The 24761-nt window shown below is 42.7% G+C and overlaps 1 protein-coding gene across 6 annotated transcripts in view; it reads left to right on the top strand.

The window, feature by feature from the left end:
- PLCH2 (phospholipase C eta 2) overlaps positions 1-24761 on the top strand; it is a 75401-nt gene that overhangs the window by 25645 nt on the left and 24995 nt on the right. For 5 of the 6 annotated variants that reach the window (XM_072917527.1, XM_072917524.1, XM_072917525.1 and 2 more), the window contains 5 exons: positions 19735-19881; positions 20725-20968; positions 21472-21601; positions 22574-22744; positions 24543-24636. In XM_072917527.1, the coding sequence (XP_072773628.1) occupies positions 19735-19881; positions 20725-20968; positions 21472-21601; positions 22574-22744; positions 24543-24636 (786 nt within the window). Of the gene's footprint in view, positions 1-4033; positions 4514-19734; positions 19882-20724; positions 20969-21471; positions 21602-22573; positions 22745-24542; positions 24637-24761 lie in introns of those variants that run through there. The other variant, XM_030289502.4, reaches the window with a different exon arrangement.

Consider the following 24761-nt stretch of genomic DNA (forward strand, 5'->3'; position numbering starts at 1 on the left):
GATTTTCTTGGAAGAATGTGTGTTCCCTGAAAACCTCAAACAGCCAAGATGATTTATGGGTCTATAAGAAAATAGGCCACCAAAACACTTCAGTTCTTCCAATCTCCAAATCAGAAAGAGATCTAAGACTGAAATAATAAAGATTGTAAATGTTGTTTATTCTGAAACTGTGGGGTGAAAAAATCAGGTTAAACCAGCTTAGCTCAAACAACGTTCTCAGTGTTCTCTTTCTGGTGCTCAGTAGAAGTTTGGGAGAAGGGGGATGAAAGGGAACACCAAAGGAATGGTTGATATCTCTGAGAGCCAAAGGAATGGTGATTATCTCTGTGTTCTAAACAGACTGGTGAGCACCCAGTGAGGTGAGCTGGTCAGTGGCAGAGGGTTTCAGGAGCAGGTACAATTTAGCTGTTAAGTTTTGATTCCTGTCCTGCTGTCAGACACATATGAGAGGATGTGAACCTGTAGCACTGGGCATATGAAAGATATTATCTCTGCTCCCCTGCCCGAGGAGAAGCAGAAGACAATGGACAGCACACAGTACCACAGTGTCTTATTATACAAAGAATCACAAAACTTATTTGTGCAAAGCATCTCCTTGGTATTTACAGCACATTCAACGCCAGTCGTTTTGCCCTCTTTTTGTGTTGATAATGGAGAAGTTATTGCTTGCAAGCTGTGAGAGTTTTGATAGCAGTCTTCAAGTCAATTGTTGTTTTAGTTAAACAGACTGTTGGTGGTTGTTTTTGCTGTTTCTATCCTACAAAGATAATTTTATTTAGAGAAATCTATCTTGTACACAGTGTGCTGGGCCTCTTCACCTTTTCTCTGCAGAAAATACATGGGAAGTATCAAGGGGACCTAGGGGGAATTTCAAATTACAAAGACAAAACTATTGCTGCAATAGATTGTGCAATCTGGAAATTGATCATCCTACTGGATGCTGAATTTTTTGTTGACTCAGGATTAAATGTATGGAAGGATTTTAGAGTTTTCTAATTCAATAGTGTTCATCTTGGTTACTGTCTGTAAACATTTTGCAATAAAACCTTAATTTGAAACTTCCCAACTCTTCATATGTTAAAAGAATGGTGATTTTGTTCTGTGTCTTGCCACCTGCTGTTCTCTTCTGTGGTAAAGTACATTGGTAACTATGGGAACAAAAACTTAAGAACAGACACCCACATGTGTTGAAGTTGATTTATAGAAGGTCTTGAAGTGATGCCATGGATTGTGAGAGATGGAGCTCTCTGGATAGAGTTTAATGGCTTTCAAGGAGGGCTCAGTGTTCGACTTTCAGAAGTTATTTAGAACATCTCTGATGTTGTGGATGTTCCATTCTCCACTTAACCGTGGTGTAACATGGTTCTGTTGCATTTCCCAGCTGGTTCACTCAGTCCCCAGCAGTGGTAACACTCCTCCCCTGTGCTGGGCAACAAGATCTCTGTTATTTCTGTCAGGAAATAGGTCTTAGAAGGTGATAAAATGTGGCAGCTGGAGCCTTGGGATGAAGGATGTATGTGTAGGTGAATGTGTAGTCCAATTATAATGTAGCTGTGCTATCAGCTTGGGTGCTTTGTGCTGTGCCTCTGGAAGTGCTCTGTTCCTTTCCAGCCAGCCAGGATGGGGCTGTGGCCCTGGCAGAGGTTTGGGATGGCTCAGGATCCTGTATGGACACTGCAGCCACACACAAAGGGCAGATCTTTGTCAGGTCATGGCTCAGCTCCTCGGACCAGGGTCAGCTGCTCACTGGCAGCACTCTGGGCCTCCTCTGCATATCTGGGAAAGTAGGAATTGAGAAAAGTCCTGGCCCCTTTTAGTCCCTTCCTAGGACTTTAAACCCTTGTGATGTGACAGCACCACACCACAAGTCACTCTTCTGCTCTGTTTGGTAGAGCTGGAGAGCTGGGAATGGAGGATGAAGGAATTAGGGCATGCTATGCTTTGTGTAATATGGAACTGACAACGGGGTAGGCTTGCTCCATGCCAGCACTGTGCTCTCCAAACTGGAGTGCTGGGGACCTTTCCCAGTCACATGTGAACTTCTGGTGTGAATCAGAATCCACAAATCCAGATAAAAGTTCATCATTGATTTCAAGAGTCAGCGGATTGTCTTTACACAGAGAAATTTCCTGGTTTAGGCTAGACATTACTTAGAATAAGAGAATCTTTTAATGTAAAATGCTTTGGTCTCAATGATAGCACAGTCTGTGTTCTCTTTATTTCAAAAAATTTGCATGTGTTGTGAAGGCATTCAAATGTTTCTCTGACGTTTGTTCTGTGACCCTGTTCTAACTGCACAGCAAAAAAGTCCCAGAGAAACAAAATATTTCATTTTATGAAATTGATATCATATAGTAATTAGGTATGATACTGAATCTCTAATGGTCTCAGATGGGAGTATATTTTTCTTCTAAAGAAAGCATAGCCTGGTGAAGCAACAAGCTTTGATCAATTTGATGGGGTAATTAGTGAATTAGTTGATCATCCTTAGCTGTTATCTTTAAATTTGCTCTGTCTCTCGATCAGATTTTGAGGAATAGGTAGTGTTGAATGGGAGGTTTGTTCCTAGCAGTAATTGAGCCTGCCCTGCAGTGTGAAGATTTCCTCCCTTGGGATTCCCCAGAGAAGCTGTCTGACAGGCACTTTCTGGGCCTCAGCACTTGCCCATCTTCTCCCTTCTGATATGAGAGGAGATTTGTTGATAACCTGCACTTGCCAACAGGAAATAAGAACTGAAATGAGAGTTACTTTTAGGATAGACCTAGCACATTCTCTGCAGTTTTTGCCCTGATAAGCCTGTGTTAAAGCACAGTGGCTGCAAGAGGAATTACCCAAATGTAACGTGGTGTAAATACATGAGGCCCCAGAGGCTCCTGCAGTAAGTGCTCCTCAAGTGCTTCTGGATGGGTTGTTCAGGAGATGAGACCTCAGGGGACAGAGCTAGTGCTGAAAGCCACTAAGCAAATAGGATAATGTTTTATTGAAAGCAAACCTGAGCCAAATCCTGGAGCCATTCCTTAGATGGCAATGACCACGGGATCCATGCCTAAATGAAAACTGCAGAGGGTTGTGTCAGATCTTGCAAAGATCTTGATCTTTCTGCAATAGCGACTAAAATCTGAAAAGCAAAGATGATGGAGGATGGCAACAGCAGGAGAATCCAGCTGCAGCAGCTGGGAACATGAACAAGAGTCAACATTCCCAGTGTGGAGAGCCTGAGTGGGGTGGGAGAAAGTGACTCTGAGCATTCCACAGCACACCTCGTGCTGAGGTGGGTCAGGATGAGGAGGTACAAGGTGAGAGGGCAACATCAAACAGCACAAACAGACTGGCTTCAGTTCCTGCAGCCAGAGGGGGAGAGGATCAGAGCAGCCCTGCCTGATGGACCTGTGTGAGGGCACTGCCTGCTGTTAGCAGGGTACTGGGATCCTGCCTACCCTGTCCCCCAGCAGCAGATTTCTTCCCTAGAAGGGAGACTAACTTTTCCCAGTCCTTTATCAGTCCTGCTTAATTAGATTTCAAGTCCTCAAAGGAACAAATTGTTTTATCCAGTGTATTTCAGTGGCATGTAGGAGGGGCAGGAACTATTCCTGGTTGGAATTTTTAGGCAGCACCCTCATACTAAGATGCTGAAGTTCTTCTCCAGGATTTAGACAGAACTTAAAGGTCTGTGTCTGTCTTCACCTGCATTGTGCTTTGGGACACAGACTGCAATAATGTGCATTGTTTCCTAGCCATATCCCATTAATTCTGCATTAATATTTCCTTGCAAGTTAAAAAGGTGGGAAATGTATCATCTTTGCCAAGAAATAGAATTAGAAAGAAATCCAAAAAGAACAGCTTGCCTATTTTTATCAGTAGCTGTAGACTTTCTTTCTTAACTTAAGCAAGTCTGGGAGGATCCCATAACAATGTGTAGGATGCTGAATGGACACAGGGGAGGCATTAACATAAAAAAGAGGTTTTGGGGTTTTTTTTCCCTTCTTACTTGAAGTAGCACCTCACTGACGTTTGCTGCCTACTGCAACACATCCCAGAGGAATAAAAAGTGAATTATCCTCTGTGCTTCTTTGCTGACATCCACAAGTTTTTCCTTCAGCTCTTTTCCAAAGGAGTAAAGCAAAAGCCATCCCCACATCCTGCCTGGGAGCAGGGAGGCAAAGAGTTAAGGAACAGTTATCCCAGGTGGCTGAACACTTGAGTTGCAGGGAAAGGCTGGGAACATTCATTGAGCTCCTGCGCTGGCTTCTACCTGCCAGCAGCTCCTGATGCACCCCTGCACAGGGAATAAAGGCTGAGCCTGCTCAGAGCACAGGCAGCAGGCATCCCTAGGAGCCCTCGGATGCTGCAGTGAAACCACAGGCAATGCTCTTTTCCTCATTCTTTACAAGAGTCTTTTGAAAGATCAGGGATGTGCATATGGTCTTTGCTGCTTCCTCTGGTGTTTTTACTTGAATCTCTCACTGGAATATGGATGATGCAAGCACAATTAAATGCCTCAGTCCAGAAAAAGGTAAGGGGAGAAATGTTTTTTTTAACCACCTTTCTGAGGGAAATGAGTTTTACTGTAAAGTGTAGTTTACAGAGCTTCCTTGGACACTTCTTTTCTGTTATTCAAACTTAAATGCTTTAAACAAATACAGCAGGTTCTTAAGGGAGCTTTTGCTGTACCTTTGCCTCCTACTATCACTAAAGCTTAAATAATAAATGTATCTCTAATGGCTGTTTCCTCCTGCATAAAGTGTGCAACGAAGGAGTGCACCAGGTATGTTCATGTTCCTTTTCTGCTTGCTTAACTAGCTGCTGTCACCATAAGAAAGGCTTTCTATTTTTAACCTGAGACCTTCTGCTACCCACATTAGAAGAGAGAAAAGAGACTCCAGTACTATTGTGAGTCAGCTGTATTGTTTTAATTTTTTAAAACAGGTGATTTGCTACTCCTTAGATGTAGTTTCTTTACACCCATCCAACAAGAAGAGTGCACAGAATCAGTTGGGGTTGAAGTTTTCCCTGGTGGGATTAAACCAGGGGTGAAGTCGGGGAAGTGCCTCGAGCTGGGAAAACTGTGCTGCAGTGTCCTGCATGCTGAACTTGGAGCTCATCCCTCCTGTACTGATGGCTGCTGAAGGAATCTATGAAACTCAAGACCAATTTTCAAAAGCCCAGTTTTTATTTTTAAAAGCTTTATTTCCTCATTGATTTACTCAGGAGAAGCCTGGAGAGAGAAACCCTTCCCTGTGATGTAAATTAATTGACTCCAGTGCCTGGCTGCCTGTACGCATTCTGTATTTTATGCCTGTTAGGCTTGTGGTTTTACAGGAGTTATGCAACAAGTAAAGAAGGATGTCTTGGGTTCTGTGTACTCAAAAAAGCTGCTCTGGACACTGGTCTCACAACTTGGTGTCTTTGGGAAGGCAGAGCAATATCCCTCACTCAACTAATTAATGCTCAGTGCCTGTTCCTCAATCCCTTTTGAAGGAAGCACTCCTTAAAGTTCTCTCTTCTTTTCTAAAAATCATTTCTAGATGAAAGCTTTACCAAAGTGGAAAAATGCTTAGCTCTAACTTGGTGTTTGGGTGTCAGAACCAAACCTTGTACCTGTGGGCTCTGGTTTGGCTTTGCTCTGTCTCTGTTATTGAAATTCCAAAAATAAGCTCCAGCAATGCCATTCACTGAGAAAAGGACAACAGGTAACTCAGGTGTGGATGTACCTGTGCAGTCACTCATCACTGCAGCAAATACTGCTCCAGTAACTGAAGAAGGATGTGGATGTGAGAATTACACAAAATTGACTTTAAAGGATCCCATTCTAGAGCAGAACTGTAATTAAAAAAAGAAGAGGGTGACCATAGAACATCACACAGGGAAAGCTTCTATTGTACATAGAAATTGCCATTGTTTTTTCCATCATTTTATGACCATTTTGGAAATTGTTTTATTTATTGATTAAATTAATATAAAATCCAAGAATGCTTCTAGGCTGCAACAGATTTAAGGAATCTGAGAAGTATGCAAACAATTCAGGTAAATAATGAGAGAATCTTCATGTGCATCACAACAACAGACAAATGTTAACCAATTTCCTTGGGGATTTGTTAACAATGAAGCAGAGATGATGAGATGCATTTGGGCACTGTAAATATTTAAATAGCAAAAAAGGCAGATTTTAATACTTGGCATAAGAATTTATTTACCTGTACCATATTGCTGGTGTAGAGGCTGGAGATTTGGGAGCATGGAAGCTTTAACTGAACAATGTTCTAAATAGGGAGAAACTATTTCCTATATGCAAGAACTTTTTTTGTTCCACGGAAAGAAGGTGGTTTTCTTAAGTCTTCAGAACATGTAAATCCTCAAGTTTTGGATTGAGTTGGCTGAAGTGGTACATTTATCATGGAATCTTAGAATGGTTTGGGTTGGAAGGGACCTAAAATATTGTCTTGTTTCATCCCGCTGCCATTGGCAGGGACACCTTCCACTGTCCCAGGCTGCTCCAAGCCCCATCCAGCCTGGCCTTGGAACTTCCAGGGATCCAGGGGCAGCCACAGCTGCTCTGGGCACCCTGTGCCAGGGCCCCACCACCCTCACAGAGAAGAATTCCTTCCCACTATCCCATCTCACCCTGGCCTCTGGCAGTGGAGAGCCTTAAAACACTTTTAATGATTGCATTTTCTAACAGAAGTGTTTCAAGACTGAAAACCAGAATAGTTTGGTTTGGAAAATGTCATGACAGGGCAGTATTCCTGATCCAGTTATTGTTCTCTGAAAATGCACCAGTGTGCATTTGTACTTTTAAACAAGGTCCTCAGGGAAGGTGTGATGGAGTCACCCAAAGTCCTTTTGTCTTCTTCCTATTGGGTTCAGCTTCCAACTTCTGAAAATAGGAATGAGAGAGAGGGGCTCTCACCTGAGGATCTCCCTGGAGATCATCCAGGGGGCAGTTACTCAGGTTTATTCCTTGCTTGCAGTAGGAAAATGCTGAGGCTGAGATTGAATCTGTTTGTGATTAAGCCAGCTCAGTGTTTCTGCCAGATGGTGTCCTTCTAAGCCAGGGAGTGGAAACACCTGGAAAACAAATGGGCTAACTGAAAAGAGCAGAGCTTCAATGGCAGGGCTTCCATGGGCTGAAGCCATGGGCAGGGGGGTGCATGAAGGTTTTTTTTTAAAGGGTTCCACTTCTTGCTGTCATCTGTAGCACTAAAAGGAAATGGGATTCTCCTTCCACTTAGATATAAAACCAGTCATGGTGCAACTGAAGCCAGTAATTCCCCAGTGTATGGAAACTTCCAGAAGCCTTCATATGATGGTCTGTTCAAACACTCGAGTGAGAGGCACCAACCTCCAGGCTCTCAAGGCTTTGGTGTTCCAGCGACTTGCCACTCTCCTTTTTTAAGGGATTCTGGCTGACTAGAGGCTGAGGAGTCATTGGTGATGATCCAAAATATTTCTTGTTCCCAGTAATTCTGAAAAGTTCAGCTATCAGCAAAGAAACAACTGATACTGTCAGTGCTATTGGGAGAAGAATGGGCCATGTCCTGAGAGAAGCATCCTGTCTGGAAAAATCCTTTGAAAATGTGGCAGCTGGCAAACATCTTCCAGTGGAACACCCCATGAGATGTGGCTGCAGAATTTCAGCCTCCAAACTGCTACAGACTCCAGGAACAGCATTTGCACAATGTCTCACTGGGGAAAATCAATACTCAGGTGTTCTCTGGTTTTCCAGCATCATTGCTCCTGAGTTTGCCTTTTGCTGGAGATGTTGTTTCTCCTGGTCTAACCCTCAAGTAGAGATGGTTTCCAGATGCCTCATCTTCAACTTGATTAAAAAAAAAAAATAGAGAAACATTGCAAGGAAAATGTCATGTTAATGCTAAATGCACAACTTCAAATTAACTGGTACCATACGTGCAGATTGCTGATTCATATCCCTTCTGTCCCTGACAATCATTTATGTGGGGAATGTGAATCAAGTCCAGCTAAATGGGAAAGCTTTCCCACTTCAGGGAATTACAGAGAGATCATCAATATTGGCCTCTGCATGATAATCAATATTGGCCTGTGCAGATCTAAAGACATTATGTGGCAGCATCTAAATTTTCTGCCATGATGTGATCTGACATGGAGTGAATGTGGACCTGCTAGTACTGAACGAAGTCCAGAACCGCTGTTAAATGTGGCTCTCTGTAAAATATTTCCCTGAAAGCCCATTTTTCCAGCTCAGCCAGCGAGCTGACACTTTCATCAGCCTTCAAATGCCTGCTTATCTTCTGGCTCTAAGCCCTGGGGAGAAAAGAATCTGTCAGGATGCTTTGTTTCCAACTGAGGTGGATACTGGAGGCCATAGCAGAGGATGGAAACATTTCCTGTACGAGCTCAGGAGCAATTACTTTACTTCCTGTACGTTTACCTGAGCCCCACTGAATCCAGGACCAAATGAAATTGGGCAATGAGCTGTGAGACTGCAGCTCCTGAGCTTGCTGTGAGCTCCAGCTCAGCACCCTGCACCCTCTGTGCTGCTTTCTGCTGGTAATCCTCCCCTCAGGGATTGCAGCAGGTGGTTCCTGCTTGAAGGAAACCACAATTAGGGTCATCTTTCAAGCTTCCAGAAAGACCTGCCATTGCTTTCTGAGATTTACAGATGCTGGGTTCTGTTGAGTGGTAAGTTTTTGATAAGTTAAGGAAAATTTAAAGAACAGCCTCATAAGGCTGTCTCTCAGATATCACAGAAGCCGAGAAAAGCACTGAATGAAGACAGAGAGACTGAGTTATTCCTAGAGCCATTGCAGATCCTTTTTTTTTTCCATTTTTTATGAAACTGGTCTATATTTGAAGAAATAGGGAGTCTGTCACATATTTCAAAATGTAAATGGCACAAAAGGAAGGTCTAGAAGAGTTCTGAATTTATAGAGATAGAATACATTAAAATTTATCCCAAATACAGAAGTAAAATTTGTGCATTAAAATCACTTTGCGGTGACGCATTTCAGTATCAGGTGTCTTTTCTGAATGTCTTTCAACCTGTCTTGCATTCCTGTGCCCATTTTGCTTTGGATTCTTGAGTTCTTAGAGGGGTTTTCCTAGAAGGAGTAATCATATTGATGGATGGCTTTCATCCCAACCTGCCTTAATCTCCCTCTCTGTGTTTATGCCCCATGGCTCTGAACAGATGGTCAAGCACTGAAAGACCTTTAAATGTAAAGGGTTTATGATCTTACTTCAGTTAAGTGTGTAGGGACATTTTCTTGTACGAGTTGGTGATTGGAGACAAGGTGACCTTAGAGCACCATTTATAGTCTAAAAATCTTCATTTTGTGCTGACATTTTTCTATAAATGACAAAATTTGTTTATAACAGCTTTGCAAGGAAAAAACTTCAACAGCTCCAATCATAAAGCCTGTTCTCACTTAATTAAAATAATTGCATCATTTTTTCCCAGCTGAGCTCAAGAGAACTAAACATCATGGCAGGAGGCAGAGTAATTGTCATTAAATTAGTGCTGTTGTTGCTAATGGATCCCCGTTCCACAAGCACTCCTTCAACTGAATGAAGTAATTTAAGGGATTTCACAATTGGTTCATTTTAATAATGGGACTTTCTAAACAGTTTTGGGGAGCCCTGGGAATGTTCATGGTTGTGGTTGCCTAAAGCAGCTATCCCAGGGCTTGCCCACTGTGAATTCCAGGATGGAAAGGAGCACCAGGAAAATGTGATGTTCCAGCCTCTCCCAGTGCCTTGCCAGGGCATGGATACTGCAGACAGGTGGATTTCAGACAAGCTAAATAACTTGCTGAATATGCTCTGAGCCAGTGCACAAATGTTACATGTTGGGGCCTGGTGGGTGAGACACAGAGGCCACGGAATAACCTGAATTCCACTCGATGCAGGCAAGATGTGCAGTGCTAATCTCGAGGGGGGATTACTGTGCTTAGAGGTGCTGTCCAGATGGTCGGGCAGGCTCTGCCTGTGCCCACGGCAGAGGTCGGCACGGTGGGGCTGGGCTGGAATTAGGGAAAAGGCAGCTTATGCACAGCTGGGATAAGGTTGTGGCCCCAGAGCAGGTGCTCTGGACTTTCTGAGCCAAAACCATCAGAAAGTGATTGATTTAGTCAGTTCTTGATAGAACTAACACAGAAGTTTTTAGTTGAAAGACAAAAATAGAAAATGTAACCGTGGATGTCTTTTTTCCATCAGCATCTGCTCCTCAAATCCCTCTTCTTGGGAAGAGCCCACACTAAAAACAATGGGCAGCTGTTGCATACAGACACAGCTGTGAAAAAGCAGAGTGCATTGGAAACACAAAGGCAAAAGACTCCAGCAGAGAGAAGAGAAACTGCAGCTGAGCTGGCTGGTCTGCCTGCCCAGTTCATGCTGCTTTAGCCCTCTTGGAAGCAGCATTTCTGGGGGAAAGGGAAGAAACATAAATCACCTGTTTAAAAGTAGTGAATGAGCATCAGTCACCTTTGGTTCATCAGGTCCAGTCATCTCCTGCTGCTTGTGTTTGTGCCCATGTATGTGGGGGTTTTGAACCTTTACTGCAGCTGAGAGTATTCCTGACTTGTATTTAGTGACGTGCACTTAAATGGGATGTTTTTGCTTTTGGTATTTCAGAAACATCTTTGCATTTAGTGGTTCAGAAGGTGATAAGAGGCTGGCTAGCTCCTATGAAGATCTTGGGCTGGGGTAGCAAAGATGTAGCTGGAAATGGAATTTCTGCAGTTTTTACAGGTTTTTTTGACTGGTGAAAGTGCAACAGGGAGGGTAAAAGTAAATGAGAGAGAGAAGTGTGCCAGAGGGTGCTGATATCTTCTGTTTCCTCTTTGTATTTTATGATTGTGTTGTTGGGTGGCAATAATTTTCTTGTGATTCTACAGCATTAGAAGCAAGATTTCCATGGGTGGGAAGTGGGAAATGGGAGTAACTGTATCAAAGTTTTTCTGTGTGTCACTAATAGCTGCTCATGAGCAGCTCAGTGTTTTAGAATCAGCCTCTTGTGACGAGGTCAGTTTGTTAATCTGGTAAACTGGGTCTGTAGTGTGTCCATGCAAAGGTAAAGGGAGTGCATGGCTGGGAAGTCACAGGTCTAATCCTGGTGGATTTGCAGGTCAAATACACTGCCAACTCTGTAACATTTAATGTCTTTGGCAGTCAGGATATTGAAATTTCTAGTTTTGGTTTTTCTACTTTGAGGGCTGCAGCTGGTTCCCTATGTATTACATAACTGTTCACACTTTTTCCATCCCTCAGCAGTCAAGTGAATCCCTCCATCCTGAAGGATTGCATTAATGACAAACCCGTTTGTCTCAGGAGGATCTCCATCCTGTTCCCTTTTCTCCATCTTCCAAACCATATGTGTGTTGTGCTCCTGTGTCTTCCTCAAGATGTTCTTTCTGTGGGATGGAGTCTGGTTCCTCGGCACTCTCCAAGTGACTTTCTTCCTCTGCAAGACTTTGACATTCCAGCATTGTTCTAGTGTTCTGAGTTCCATTTTTAGCTAAGCCACAAGCCAGCCTGGAGACTCAGACAATGTTGGTTTTAAAATCTATTTCGTGGCATGAAAATCCTTTGTTATACTCAGACAATAATAAGTTCCTGAAGTGCTGTAGAAGGAAGTCTTTAATCTCCCTGTTGGGTCAGGTGAGCAAGATTGCTCTGAGGATGTCAAGAGAGGCAAGAATAGAAACCCATTTCAGTAGGCTTAGATCCTAAGTCCTCAGCTCAGTGTGCTTAAGAGTTGGGAGAGGGATTGTGTCCAATTTAACCCTTTGTTATTCCCTGTTGCTTTTCCATGCTGTTATCCAGTATCCAGCATAATAAATGGAAGAGCCTTCTAAAAGATTTTATTTTTACTCTCTTTCCGTGAGGATTTTCTTAGGAGGCCTGAAGGGGTGTATGGATAGTGAACTGAAATAATTTAAATTAAACCTTCTATGTGTGCTCTTAGGATTAAAAATCTAACTTTAACTTGAATATTGTAATAGTTATTTTCCAGTGCTATAAATCATTGGCATTTCTCTCTACTCAAATAAAATCAAATCCACATTTGAAGCCCTGCATTTGCAGAATTCTAATTATGAACCATGAAACCAATATCTTGAGCAATGCTGCAATGGGAATTACATTTCACTTTTCTCCTCCTTTCTCCCTGTCCCCAGGTTGATAATACATAAATGGTGAATGCAGACTCTAGGATGTCCTGGCAGAATTGATATTTGAATTTTGAAAGGAGTATCTTTAGCCACTGTGCCAGCCACTGATTCCGTTGCATGTACACTGTGGAAAACTGCAAGGAAACCTGTTTAGTACTGCAAGAGGGGGGAAAAGGAGCTAAACAGCTGCAATACTTTTGGTTTATGCAGAAGTTTGCCTTAACTCTGGCTCCTTGTAATTGAGAGCCTCAGAGTTTAGTTCTCTCTCCTTCCCTGGGAGGTACAGCAGTGACATTCTCACCATTTAGGGTGGTATTTCTAAAAGCATAGGCATTACACAAAGATGTCTAAGAGTTTATTTGAGAATTCAGAGAAGAGAAGGCAGCTCTCATCCTGGCCCAGGCTTCACGTGAAGAAAGGATTAGGATCTTTAGAACAAAGTTTCCTTTGTTCTTCCCTTCAGGGCAGAGTTTTCTGTGGGATGCGTATATCCTCCTGAGCATTTTGCAGGAGAAGTTGCTCTTTCCCTGATGACAGTTTGCAGTCATCTCACTAAATTGCTCTTGAAAGATGCCTTAGCAGGGTGGAAGGCTGTGGTTGAAATGTTTGAATAAACAGTGGCAAGAGCGTTCATAGCATCGCTGCTTCCTGTGGTGGAGACCCAGTTTGGTTCTAGTTTGGAATTAATCTGTGGTTAAACTCTGAGTCAAGCCCAGTATAAGAACTCTGGGCACTGGTGGTGAAATAAACAACTTGTAATTGAGAGTGAATCATCTCCAGAATTAAATACTCCAAAGCTTTTTTCAAACTGTGAAAGGAAGAGTAGGAAGCACTTAATGAATGTGTTTTTAAATGGGCAATTTGTGTTTAGCTCATCAGGGTAGAAGCATATGAGGCTCCTTGTACAGATCACAGATGGCAAGAGAGATTGTCTATTGTACTTAAAACTTAGTGTAGCTTAAGTGGTTGTGATAACCTGAGTGACACATTTCTGTGTTTGGAGTTCAATGGGTGCATTTCAAATGGAATGAGGTAGTGACTTAGTGCTTTTAAAAAATTAATCCTCACCTGCTTTCATCTGTCAGTCCTGGAGCCCCCTCAGTGCTCTTGGTTCTGTTACAGCAGCTCTGGGCACAGGAGCTGCCTGGTTTGCCCTAAGTAAGATCTTCTATGGCTATGTCAGCTTGCAAAGACATCCCTAAATACAGTGTGAGATGGAGAGATACTGGGGAAGAAGGAGAAGAAGGAAGAGGAGAAGATGATGAAGAAGAGAGGCAGAAGAAGAATTATTTGAAACCTTTTTTTTTTTTCACGTGTCACCTAAATCCCTTGACTGGATAGGGCAGGAGCACAGCTTTAGGATTAGTGCCTATGATGGATTTAGGATTTGAAGCAAACATGTGTTGCTGTGTTTCCATCGTATCTAGTTTTTGCTGCCTAGAGAGAAATATTCTTTCTTTTATCAGAAATTCCCATTAAAATAGTGAGGAGAACCTTTGGAGAAGAGAAGAAGACCATCACAATGATATTTTGAAGAGCCGTATGAGAAGAAAATGTGATTATTTTTTTTTTTTTCCAGCCCTGGAAAGAGACTGAAGAGCTTATGCACCTGGGCAGATCTACAGTGAAAGGCAAGGGTGGCTCAGTAGGGCAGAGAGGGGAATGGATTGTGCTGTTAACTGTGCATTATTTACTGCAGGGGATGTCGTTGGTTGGTTTTGAAGAGCAGGTAGAGCCCCCGAAAGAGTGAGACCTGCAAGTCTGTTTGTAACCAAAGAAAGGGAAGGGTTTTCTCCCTGTGGGAATTGCTGTCAGGAGGAGGAAGTGGTGGAGGAGCCAACAACTATAAATTGCTGTAATGTCTTGATGATGCCAAGCAGTTGGGAAAGTACCAAAGGAAAAAGAAAATCAGCAGGAGGAAAAGAATATCATCGGGAGGCCTTGCTGTCCAGAAATGGTTTCATCTACATGCCAGATTGCCTCATGCTCCATCATGTGTCTTCTTTAAAATCTTGAACTGAAGCCCACCCAATCCTCCAAAGTAGTCACAGGTACACCACAATAAAGATTATTTTATTGGGATTTTAATGTTCTAAATCTGGACTGTGAATCAGGCTTAAATTAGCTGAGAAACTGTTCTGAAACAACCTGAAAAATACGACTGGATTTTGGAAATCAATGGCTATTTTCTATTTTTCTGATAATATTTTTATTCTGTTACATGGAGAATGTGTACTACAGATTTTTGATACCTCCTAAGGCCATCAGTGCTTGTTTCCAGTCCAGCTCAGATATGGATATCTCAAAATCTCCCTTGCTTCAAAATAAGTTCTCAGTGGCCCGTCTGGCTGAAGACTTTTTCTGGGTTGGTGGCAGCATCGTCGCTTCTCCGAGATGGAAAATCGGCCACTTTGGTAAGGTGCTGAATCCCTGCATTCAGTGAAGTGGTGACACCTTTAAATCTTTCATGTTGAAATCTTAGTTAGTGGCACCTTTGTGTAGCAGCAGCACAGGGGAGCAGAAAAGAAGGAAGGTGAGGCAGCCCTGGGCTGATGCTGCTTGGTTGGTAGTGCAGTTCTTTTTGTCTCCAGCAAGCCCCCGCTTATAATTTCATTATTGATTTATGTTCTTCAGGACAAATTAGAGCAAAGTTATGCATTTTGACACTTGCTGAGCTTTTTAAATATTCTGTTGCATAGACTGTCTCCTTCTCTTTACTCACTGCACGACAGTTTTGCTATCTGCCAGTATTGTACACATCTTAACTCTTTAATTTTATTTGTAATTTAGAGATTTAAAAGGGAGCATTTGGAATTATCTTTGCTGTCTTCATCCACACCAGGTCACTGGACTGTTTAGAGGCTGTTTTCTGAATACACATACACAAACCTCAAGCTTCACTGGCTTTGTGAGAAGGATCCCCTTTGGGTGCTCACAGCAGCCTTTCGTTGAAATAGCTAATAAACCCAGCAAACCTAATTAGAGATGGCCAGAGAAAAGAGATGTTCTAGTAAAAGCACTTTAATAGCAATCTTCTTGTGCCACTTCTGCATGGCCAGTGAGGAAATCTGCAGCCTGACCAGAACCACGCGTTTCTTGGAGCACCTTTTTGTCCTATTTGTCTGTCAGCTTCATCAATCAAAGACTTTTTTTTTTTAGCAAGAAATTTGGACACATAGATAGCTTAGCAACTACTGGAATTTTTTGCAGAGGAGAGGAGAAACACCATCCTACTCTGCTTCTGTATTTCCCTGGATGCAGGTGGCTGATGGAGGGGTGGAGAACTGACAGCCTGACCTCAAATCAAGCCCCTAATTTCCACAGCATTAAGAACATCTCTTCTCCCATTAACACCTCATTTCTTAAGGGTTGTGTGCTTTAAGGACCAGTCTTCCATCATCTTTTCTACACAGTAAACACTGTCCCAACCATTGCTGGCAGAATTATAGAGAAATGTTCTTTTCCAAGGACATTTCCAGATGTTTTTGGCCAATGAGCAGAACAGTAGAAGTCCTGGACTTCAGTGAAGCTTGAGCCACTGAGAGGCAACAAGGGGGAGAAAGCTGTGCTAGGAATAAGATGTTTGGTTTAAAAGGTGAGAAGGACATGTTCATTAGGCTGGAGGGATGCAAAATGAAACAAAGGAAGATGAATTAGTTTGGATGTGATCTGGTGTTTAATGAGATCCAATGTAGTGATGTGGGTGAGTTTGGTGTACCTGGGCCAGGAACATCACAGCCAGTTCATAGGCAGGACTGGCAAAATATCTTCTGGACTGTTCAGCTGAACAGAATTCCCAACACACTCTGCTGGATATATTATGTACTTGGATACATTACATATTTTATATCTTTATATTGATATATTGGTTTTAAAAAGATTTTATGCCTCCTGTCTAGAAAGAAAGTGATATTCCTGGCAGGAATAGTTGGAGCCAATCAGCTCTTTGGTTTACATATTGATGAGCCACTTATAGCTGTGAAACCATTTCCAGTGAGACTGAAAAAATGGGGCAGTCATTATGTCTTCAATGGATTGGCAGTGCTGAATGTGTGACAAGTGTGGGAGTCCTCTGTTTGTGTGTGGGAAAGCTGTTTTGGTTTGGTGATATTTTAAGGGGATATTTCTTGCCCTTCTGGTGCATGTGTGCTGGGGTTTCTCTGGGCTCACAAACATCTTCTGGAGGCCCTGGAGAGAAAGAAGCTGCTGGAATCTGTTCTCCTCTCCTGCTGCTGTTTAGGAGGGTGGCTGTTGTGAGGCACACCATTAGGATTCATCCTCCAGGATCTGTTCATGGGCAGAACTCAGCAGAGGAGTTTGGTGCTCCCTGCTCGCTGTCCCTGAGCCTGCCTGGGGCAGAGTGTGCAACACAACCTGGGGCTGCCTTGAGCCCAGGGCTGGGAATCTTCTGACAAAGCTGGTCCATGTACAAAAATACTTAATGACTCAATCTCCTGACTTCTTTTCATCCCCACATGCTAAAATACTCCCACACCTTCACATATTTATATCAAACTCAGAGACTCCTAAAAGACAATAATGCTACTGAACCATAAATAATTGATTTGCAGACACTAGAACATCTTTCTAACAATAGGCACAGTATTGGTCTCCTTTTCCCCCTTGTTTCAGGACAAATTGCAGGGTTTATGCTTTGTGTAGTTTTGCTATTTATTATTACTTTGTGTAGTAAATATGAATGTTATTAAGAAGCATGAGAAATCACTGTGAGTCTTTTTGCTGCATCAGTCCAGTGTGGAACTGGGTGTTCCAGGTTTCTGTTCCCTGCTCTGCTCTGCTCTGACAGTGCTCTGTGCTGCAGGATACAGAGATCCATCTTCTCTCCACAATTTTTTCGTTCAGATGCAAATTGAGGCAACTCATTAGATCAGCAGAGAGCTGAACATAAGCTGAATTCTGAAAAAAAAAAAAACCAAACAAAAAACTAATGAAGTGAAAAACAGAAAAGCTGTAATTCAGCCTTAATTGAAGATAGTTAAGAGCCATTTCTTCAAAAACCTGATTCATTGCAAGACTGGGGGATTTTTATCTGAAGTATAGAAATGAACCCTTAAAGAAGAAATGTGAACAATGGCAAGGAGAAGCAGTTCTACTTCTCAGCAGTGTGCCCTTTTCACTTACATGCTGTGAGAGACTTCAGGAAAAAACATATCATTTTCTGTTTGATAGAAGCACTACTAGGATTTCTTTTTTCTTTTTTTTTTTTTACTTTTTTCTTTCTTTTCTTTTTCTTCCAGTCTCTAAACTTTCAGTCCCACAAGGGAGGCTGTGTGTGGGAGTGCCACACACAGGGACAGGTGTGGAGGTATCCCTGCTCCATGTCCTGGCCCTTGCCTGGTGCCCCCTGCAAACACCTCTGCATTCCCTTTGGGGTTTTCCTTCCCACTGCAGTGCCAGGATCCAGAAAAGCTGCTCTCACACAGGAAGGGAGGGATTTCTTGTGCCCTCCTTTCCCTGTGTCACCAGCCCCAAAAAGATGGCAACACTGAAATATTTGGGTTGCTCATGGGTCACCCAGCCTCAGTCCAGATGAGCTGGAACTGCAGCTGTGAGGTGCTCAGGGTGGCTTTGGGTGAAAAATCCTGCCACAAAATAAACAGCAGCATTGAAAAAGCAATCCAAGGATGCTTATTAAAATTTTAACAGCAGGGAACATGTTTCTGCTTCATGTAAAAGCAAAGTAAATGTGTGTTCCAGAAAGTGTGGTTTTATTTTGGTACTTTTTCATTGTGTTCTACTTTGTAACAGGCGTGATCTTTGATACTTTTTCCATTTCTACTCTTCTGATTTCTTTCAATAATATAATTACTGCTATAATTCCCAATGAAGAAGTTGGAAATTTAATGTGATTTGAAGTGTGTGTGATTTAGTGTTCAGAGAAATTCTTTTATTAGCTATTTTGGCTGATTTTTTTTTTTTTTCAAAAACCCTATAAGCCTTGTGAAATGAAAATAACTTCAAGCTTCCCATAATTATTATTTCAGTAAATCTGAGAAATATTTATCTTCTTCTGAATCAGAATGAAAGTAGATATTGAAAAGATTGAGTGTCTGGGAGAGGGTTGGGCTGAATTTGGATTTAATCTTGCAGTGGATGTTTCTGGCACAGCACTTGCCTTTATGGTGATACCTGCTGAATATTGATTTTCTCTAAAGACATCTCTGACTGAAGACAAGGGTCCAGCTTTAAGAAGTAAAATGTTACACGAGGGATTATCTTGCTCTCAATTCCACACCTTCTCTCCATGAATATTTTATTAACATGGACAATGAACTCTACAGAATTGTGCCTTCAAATTAAAATTTTCTTGTATCACAGCGTTCTGCTTTCAAATGAATCTATTTTGCTGAACCTTTTCCAGTGTGAATTAATTGACTTTATCTGAACATGAGCTCTAAAGCACAGGGACATCAAAGCTTTTTCCCATTTCTTCTTACCTACCTTGCTTTTGCTTTTGCCTGAGAGGTGGACTTAAATCACCCCAAGGAGTTGTGTTGGTGTTGATGCGTTTTGGAACACATGGAATCAGTGTTTTCATTTGGACACTGTTTCATCTTTAATCTTGATGGCAGAAGATTGATAAAAGAAAGCTGACGTCAGAATCTCCTTGCATTTATTTCTGAATTAGAATGTGTAGTTCCTGTATTAATTTTCATTCTGCAATCCAGAATCTCAGTAGTAATTTTCACTTCTCATCTCTAGGGCTGAAAAAAAAAAAAAAAAAAAAAAGACTGTTGAACACAGTAATAGTTTTAATTTTACTTAAACAGATCAGGCAGAAAGTCAGAGGAAAATCAGGTCACAGGCTCTGCTCTGTCATCAGGGGAAATAAATGGGAGACTTGGCAGAAAATGTGAGTCTGCATTTATTCCTGGGACAGAGCCAGCCACTCACAGTTGGATTGAAGTTGTTGAGCTTAGTTCTTGCAGCAGCTGGATTTCAGAAAGCCCCAACCTGGCTCCCAGGGGCTTCCAGTGGCAGAGCCCTGGTTTGGCAGCAGCTCCCCAGGAAAGGGCAGGATCCCTGCAGAGGCAGAGCAGACCCTTGGAGGGAGCTTCTCCCAACACTTGTGGCTTTTAAGGCTGCACTGTTTGGGATTCTGCCAAACCCACAGGAATGGAACAGGTCTTGAGGCCCAGAGGCAAAGTACAACACAGATGAGAGGTCTCCTGCTAGGAAAACGTGGCCTTGCTGGCCAAGGATTCCAGTTTCCAGGTGAAATTTCATCCTGTGTCCCACACAAGGTTTACATTGTATTGTCAGAGCTCAGATTTGAGATGATCTTGAGAAAGGTACATACCTTGTGCTGGTTCCAACATGTGATCATTTCTTACAAATTAATATGGGAATCAAAACTTTCACATTTACAGGTAAGTCCACAGTCACCAAGAATCTTTCTGACTTTTTGATATTAGCACCTGACCTCTTATACCAGACACTACAGGAAACCTTGTCCTTTGACTTGAACTGTTCATTTGGCAGCTGCTTGATGTGTTTTCTTCCTGAAAAGGCAATTCCAAAGGGAGCAAGGTCTGGCTCACTGCTCTCTCTTTATTCCTCTCCTCAGTGGAAAGATGTATGAGCTCCATGCAGGCGGGCACCCAGATGATCAAACTCCGAGGTGGCTCCAAGGGGCTGGTCCGCTTCTACTACTTGGATGACCACAGGTCCTGCATTCGCTGGAGACCCTCTCGGAAGAATGAGAAAGCCAAAAGTGAGTGTCAGCCACAGAACCTCCCCTCTGACCCCTCCTGGGGCCTTGTCCTCTTGTAAACAAAGGAGAATGAAGGGTCTGGCTCAATGAGAGGTGTTGTGTAGCAGCGTGGGGTTTAGATGGTGGATGCTGTTACTTGTTTCCCAGTAAGCATCTCCTGTGGAAAAGCTGCTTGGATAAGCATTCAGGGAAAGCAATCAAGTCCACACACACCACACTCACCATGGCTAGCTCAGCCAAGAGAGGCAGAAGGGCCTTTTGTATGATAAATTCCAGAGAAGGTTTACTCCACCACTCTGAAGGGAAATCAGGGACAAAATACCACGAGCATGTGTTGTGCACAGATTTAAGAATGGGGTCAGTGGCCAAAGACCTGAGGGTACAGGCATTGTGCAGGGCAGGGCAAAGGGCAGCAACCTGTAGGGGGGATGAGGGATGAATAATTGGGGTGGGCAGGGTCAACTGGCCAATGAGGGAAGCAATCTACATTAGATTGGCAATAGTGCTGCAGAGCACCATGGGGAAAGTCCTCTCCTTTAGCCTCGGTGGGGAAAACTCTCCCTTCTTCCAAGGCAAGGCCCTGGGGATTTCCCTGAAGGGTTCAAATGATTCCACAGTGTTGTACTTGACTTTAAAGGACAGTAAATGATTTAATGATGGGTAATCTATGAAGCTGAAGTTGCTGCAGGTTGTGCGGTTGTAGGGGTATAGGGTGGTGTAACTGAGTCAGAAGCAGCCCCTGTGTGAGATGGGGCCTTGCAGCGTGAGGTTTGGGCTCTCTCTCTCTGGGATTTCTCTGGGCATGCTCACAGCCATTTCTGAGCTGCACTTGTGTCCCTGCAGTTTCCATCGACTCCATCCAGGAGGTGTGTGAGGGGAAGCAGTCAGAGATCTTCCAGCGCTATGCCGACGGCAGCTTCGACCCCAACTGCTGCTTCAGCATCTACTACGGGGACCACATGGAATCCCTGGACCTGGTGTCCTCCAGCGCCGAGGAGGCACGGACCTGGATCACAGGGCTGAAGTACCTGATGGCAGGCATCAGTGACGAGGACAGCCTCTCCAAACGCCAAAGGACCAGAGACCAATATCCTTCCTGTGCTGCCTGGGAGCTTTCCCAGCACTGAGAGCTGTGCAGAAGCTCAGGATTCCTTACAGAATGTGCTTTGCTGCAAGTATGCACTAGGCTCAGAGCTTCAGAGCAGTTCCCACTGTACTCCCTGTTTCCAGAGACAGAGTTCCTGAAGAGAATTCTGGGCAAGATTTGGAAATGAGTGACTGCAGTGGACTGAAAAACACACAATAGATTATTCAGTCTCACTCCCAGTGTAAAACCATCCATTTAATTTGGTGATCTAACACTGAGATTCACTCAGAAGCTTTTCTTCTTATCAAATAGCCACAGAGCACATGTGGCATGTTGAACACAAGTCTAGAAGCTGTTACTGAACTAACACGAGGAGATTTAGATATTAGCTTGACCTTTTATTCCCAGTCTCATTTGCAGTGTTTCCTAATGTGAAAAAAATCAGTCATGATGTTCAGTAATATCCTTCAATATTCTGTGCTGTTCCTTAACTCCTGTTCAATGTGGTTGAAGCAGACATTTGATGAGGCAGATAAAAATGGGGATGGCAGTCTGAGTATTAGTGAAGTGCTCCAGCTCATGCACAAACTGAATGTGAACCTACCCCGACAGAAAGTCAAACAAATGTTTAAGGTAAGAATTTTTTTTCCTGAAAAACAAGGATTTAACATGAAATCCAGTAGGAGTGATAGCAAATATTTCAGCAGCTGGTTTGTTTCCACTCTACTGAGAGATACTACACAGTCCATTTGGTAAATTGGAAAGAGCTCCAGAAAATGCAAAGAAAAAGGCAACACACCAGGTACCTTCTGGTGTTACATAACATGAAAACACAGCACCAAAATTGCTCTTTTGGTATACCTTTTTGATCAGAAACTCAGTCTTGTTTCCCCCTCCAATTATGTTCTCTCTAACAAATAAAGTATCCAATATCCTATGATAGCTGGTACTAATAAAATACCTAGCATGCAAACCTCTGTATCTGTCAGATTTTTGCACTGCTGAGAGCTGTTTGTTTGACATTGCATTCTGCTGACCTTGGCCCAATTTAGTCAGCAAAAATGGAGATGTGTAGCTTTTGTTATCACAAAGTCCCTGCAGGGACCAGCAAGCCTTTATGTGAAATCCCTGATGACTTTTATTTTACTTGCAAAATTAGTATTCTTCCAGATCTTATTAGTTTATGGCCATGGATTTAACAGATATCCTCTCAAATCCTGGATATAAAATTAATTTCAAGATGATTTGGGCTCCAATGATCTTCTGAAGATGTGAGTGGGTAATTCTGCCAGACACACACGTATTGTTGGAGGAGAACTTGGCTTCACTTGATTGCCATAGACAGAAGAAATCCTTCAGCAGGGTTCCCTGTGGAACAATTAAACCTTCAAGCTTGTTTTTGGCATGGATGTATCCATGGGAGAGGTTCAAAGCTGTGCAGAGGATTCCTGTGACAAGGCTGAGAGATCAGTCAGTTCTAGCAGCCACGTCACGCAGCTTCAACCTGCATTTAATTCCAGTGCTTCCCTCTCATGCAGGGGTTTGTTTGTTTAAAACTGGTGCAGGCAGTTGTGTTCCTGACTGTTTCATTGCTGTGTACTGCAGGAGGCTGACACAGATGACAACCAGGGCACGCTGGACTTTGAGGAGTTCTGTGCCTTCTACAAGATGATGTCAACACGGCGCGATCTGTACCTGCTGATGCTCACCTACAGCAACCACAAGGACTACCTGGACACAGATGACCTGAAACGCTTCTTGGAGACTGAACAGAAGGTAGGCCCAAGCCAGGAGCAGAATTCCAGCTGCATGCCTTCCTGCTTGACATTGGGAATGAATTCCCTTTTAAAAGGGATGGGGACTTAGATGCTGTGCATGTGAAAAAGAGACAGATGTCTCTTGATTTTCATCTAGGACTGTTTCTTGAATCTTCTTGCTCTCACTACCTTTTTGCCCTGTAGGCTCTTTTGATGTGCCCCTAAATATAATCTCTAGAATTGCTTTCTTTTTTCATGAGCTCCCCTTGAAGAATCCCATCAGCATCTGTCTGTTCCCAATATTCAGTACCTTGGAGCAAATCTGGTGTTCCTGGCTCTGCATATGACCTAGTGCACAGCCCATGATGAAACTCTGAATTACTTTGTCACACTGTCTCAGTGTGTAAACTGGAGGATTATCTTTCAAAGAGCAGTTGAGAGGATGATTAATGTATAGGAGAGTTTTTGAAACACATTGTAGTACCTAAGAAATTTTCTCTGAGTGATTTAAGTCCAGTGCTGCAGGAACAAGTCCTTTGACTTATCTTTGCCCTTTTCATCTCATGGTCTCCTCTGAAGCTTCATGCCCGTGAATCATAAATGTCCATGATTTTCAGTCATTGTCCATAAAAGGAATGAATAAAAAATCTACCTCTCTGGCAGTTATCTTTTTAGATAAGTGGGGTGTGTTTCCATTGCATTGGTCAATTGATCCTCCAGATGGTGAGGGGAAAATGAGCACTCACCACAGGACAGAAATCAACTCAGCTAATTACTGACGTGGCCAAATCCTGCCTGGGGGGCTTCTCTCCCTTGCCACCCTTTCTCATACAACATGGACAGGGAAAACATCTTTAGTCCATTCCAGAAAAACCTGGTGTTCCACAGCTTTATCTTTCAAACCCAGTATGGTCGATGTTCAAATCTAGAGTTAGAGGTTTTTGTCTTCTTCTTTTACTTTTATTTATTAGGTTTTAAATTACCCCCAGAAAAAGCATTGATCTTGTAGTAGATGTGCTGGTGGTTTCATTTTTCTCCAGGCAAAGATTCTGTGTTGCCAAATTGATGGTCACTTTATTGCACTCTGATGACAAGGGCTGTGTTTACATGTACAGCATCTAATAGAAAGGATTTGCTGGACCACGCAGGACAGGAATGTTAAATAATATCAGGACAATACAGAATACATCAACAGTTAATAGCAGGAGTATTAATTGTGTTAAAATTAAGTTACTAAAACACTGCATTATGTCAAAAATGCTACAGCTCAACATTAATATCCCTGGTTTCATAAATGACAACATTTACAGACATATATTTCCCTTTGTACTTTTTTTCAGTTGAGAATGCAGAACAACCTTGAAGTTAGCAGATTTCCTGAGAACGTTATGTCCTGTTTCTCTGTTTCCCTGCTACTAACAGATTTTTCTGTCTGCTGCATAAAGATGAGCCATTTTCTTGTTTTATTTGAAAGTAAAAAACCCTTTGATAATGCAAACTAATCCTCTAATCCTACAAGAGAAGAAATCCCATTGGTTTGTGGCAAAGCTCGTTCTGTTTGGGTGCTCTAACAACAGATCTGACCTACAAAGCAGAACTCTGTCATCAGGCAGTTGCCAACAGCACAGAAACTTTTCACAGAGCAATCTCCCTTCTGATCTGACCTGACACTGATTGACAGGAGTGAGAATCCCACTGGGGAACTGGAAATCCTGAGTCCCACTGTGGATAATCTGCCCAGTTGTCGGACTGGAGATGGAGAGAGCTCAGAGAAGCTGTGATTAATAGTTAACACTGCATTTTTGGTGCTTTTACAGATGACAAATGTGACTAAAGAACATTGCCTGGAAATCATCAGCAAGTTTGAGCCATGCCCGGAGAACAAGAAGGAGGGAGCCCTGGGAATTGATGGTGAGCTGGCTGGTGCAGCTTTTGTGGGGAAAAGGGAACTGTCTCAATGCTCGGGAGAATATTGCTGCTGCTTCCAGAATATATAGATGTAGAATTTTGTCATGTTGTATAGAGTATGTTTCCAG

Source organism: Taeniopygia guttata, chromosome 21, assembly GCF_048771995.1.
Source record: "Taeniopygia guttata chromosome 21, bTaeGut7.mat, whole genome shotgun sequence".
In the NCBI taxonomy this organism is placed as follows: Eukaryota; Metazoa; Chordata; class Aves; order Passeriformes; family Estrildidae; genus Taeniopygia; species Taeniopygia guttata.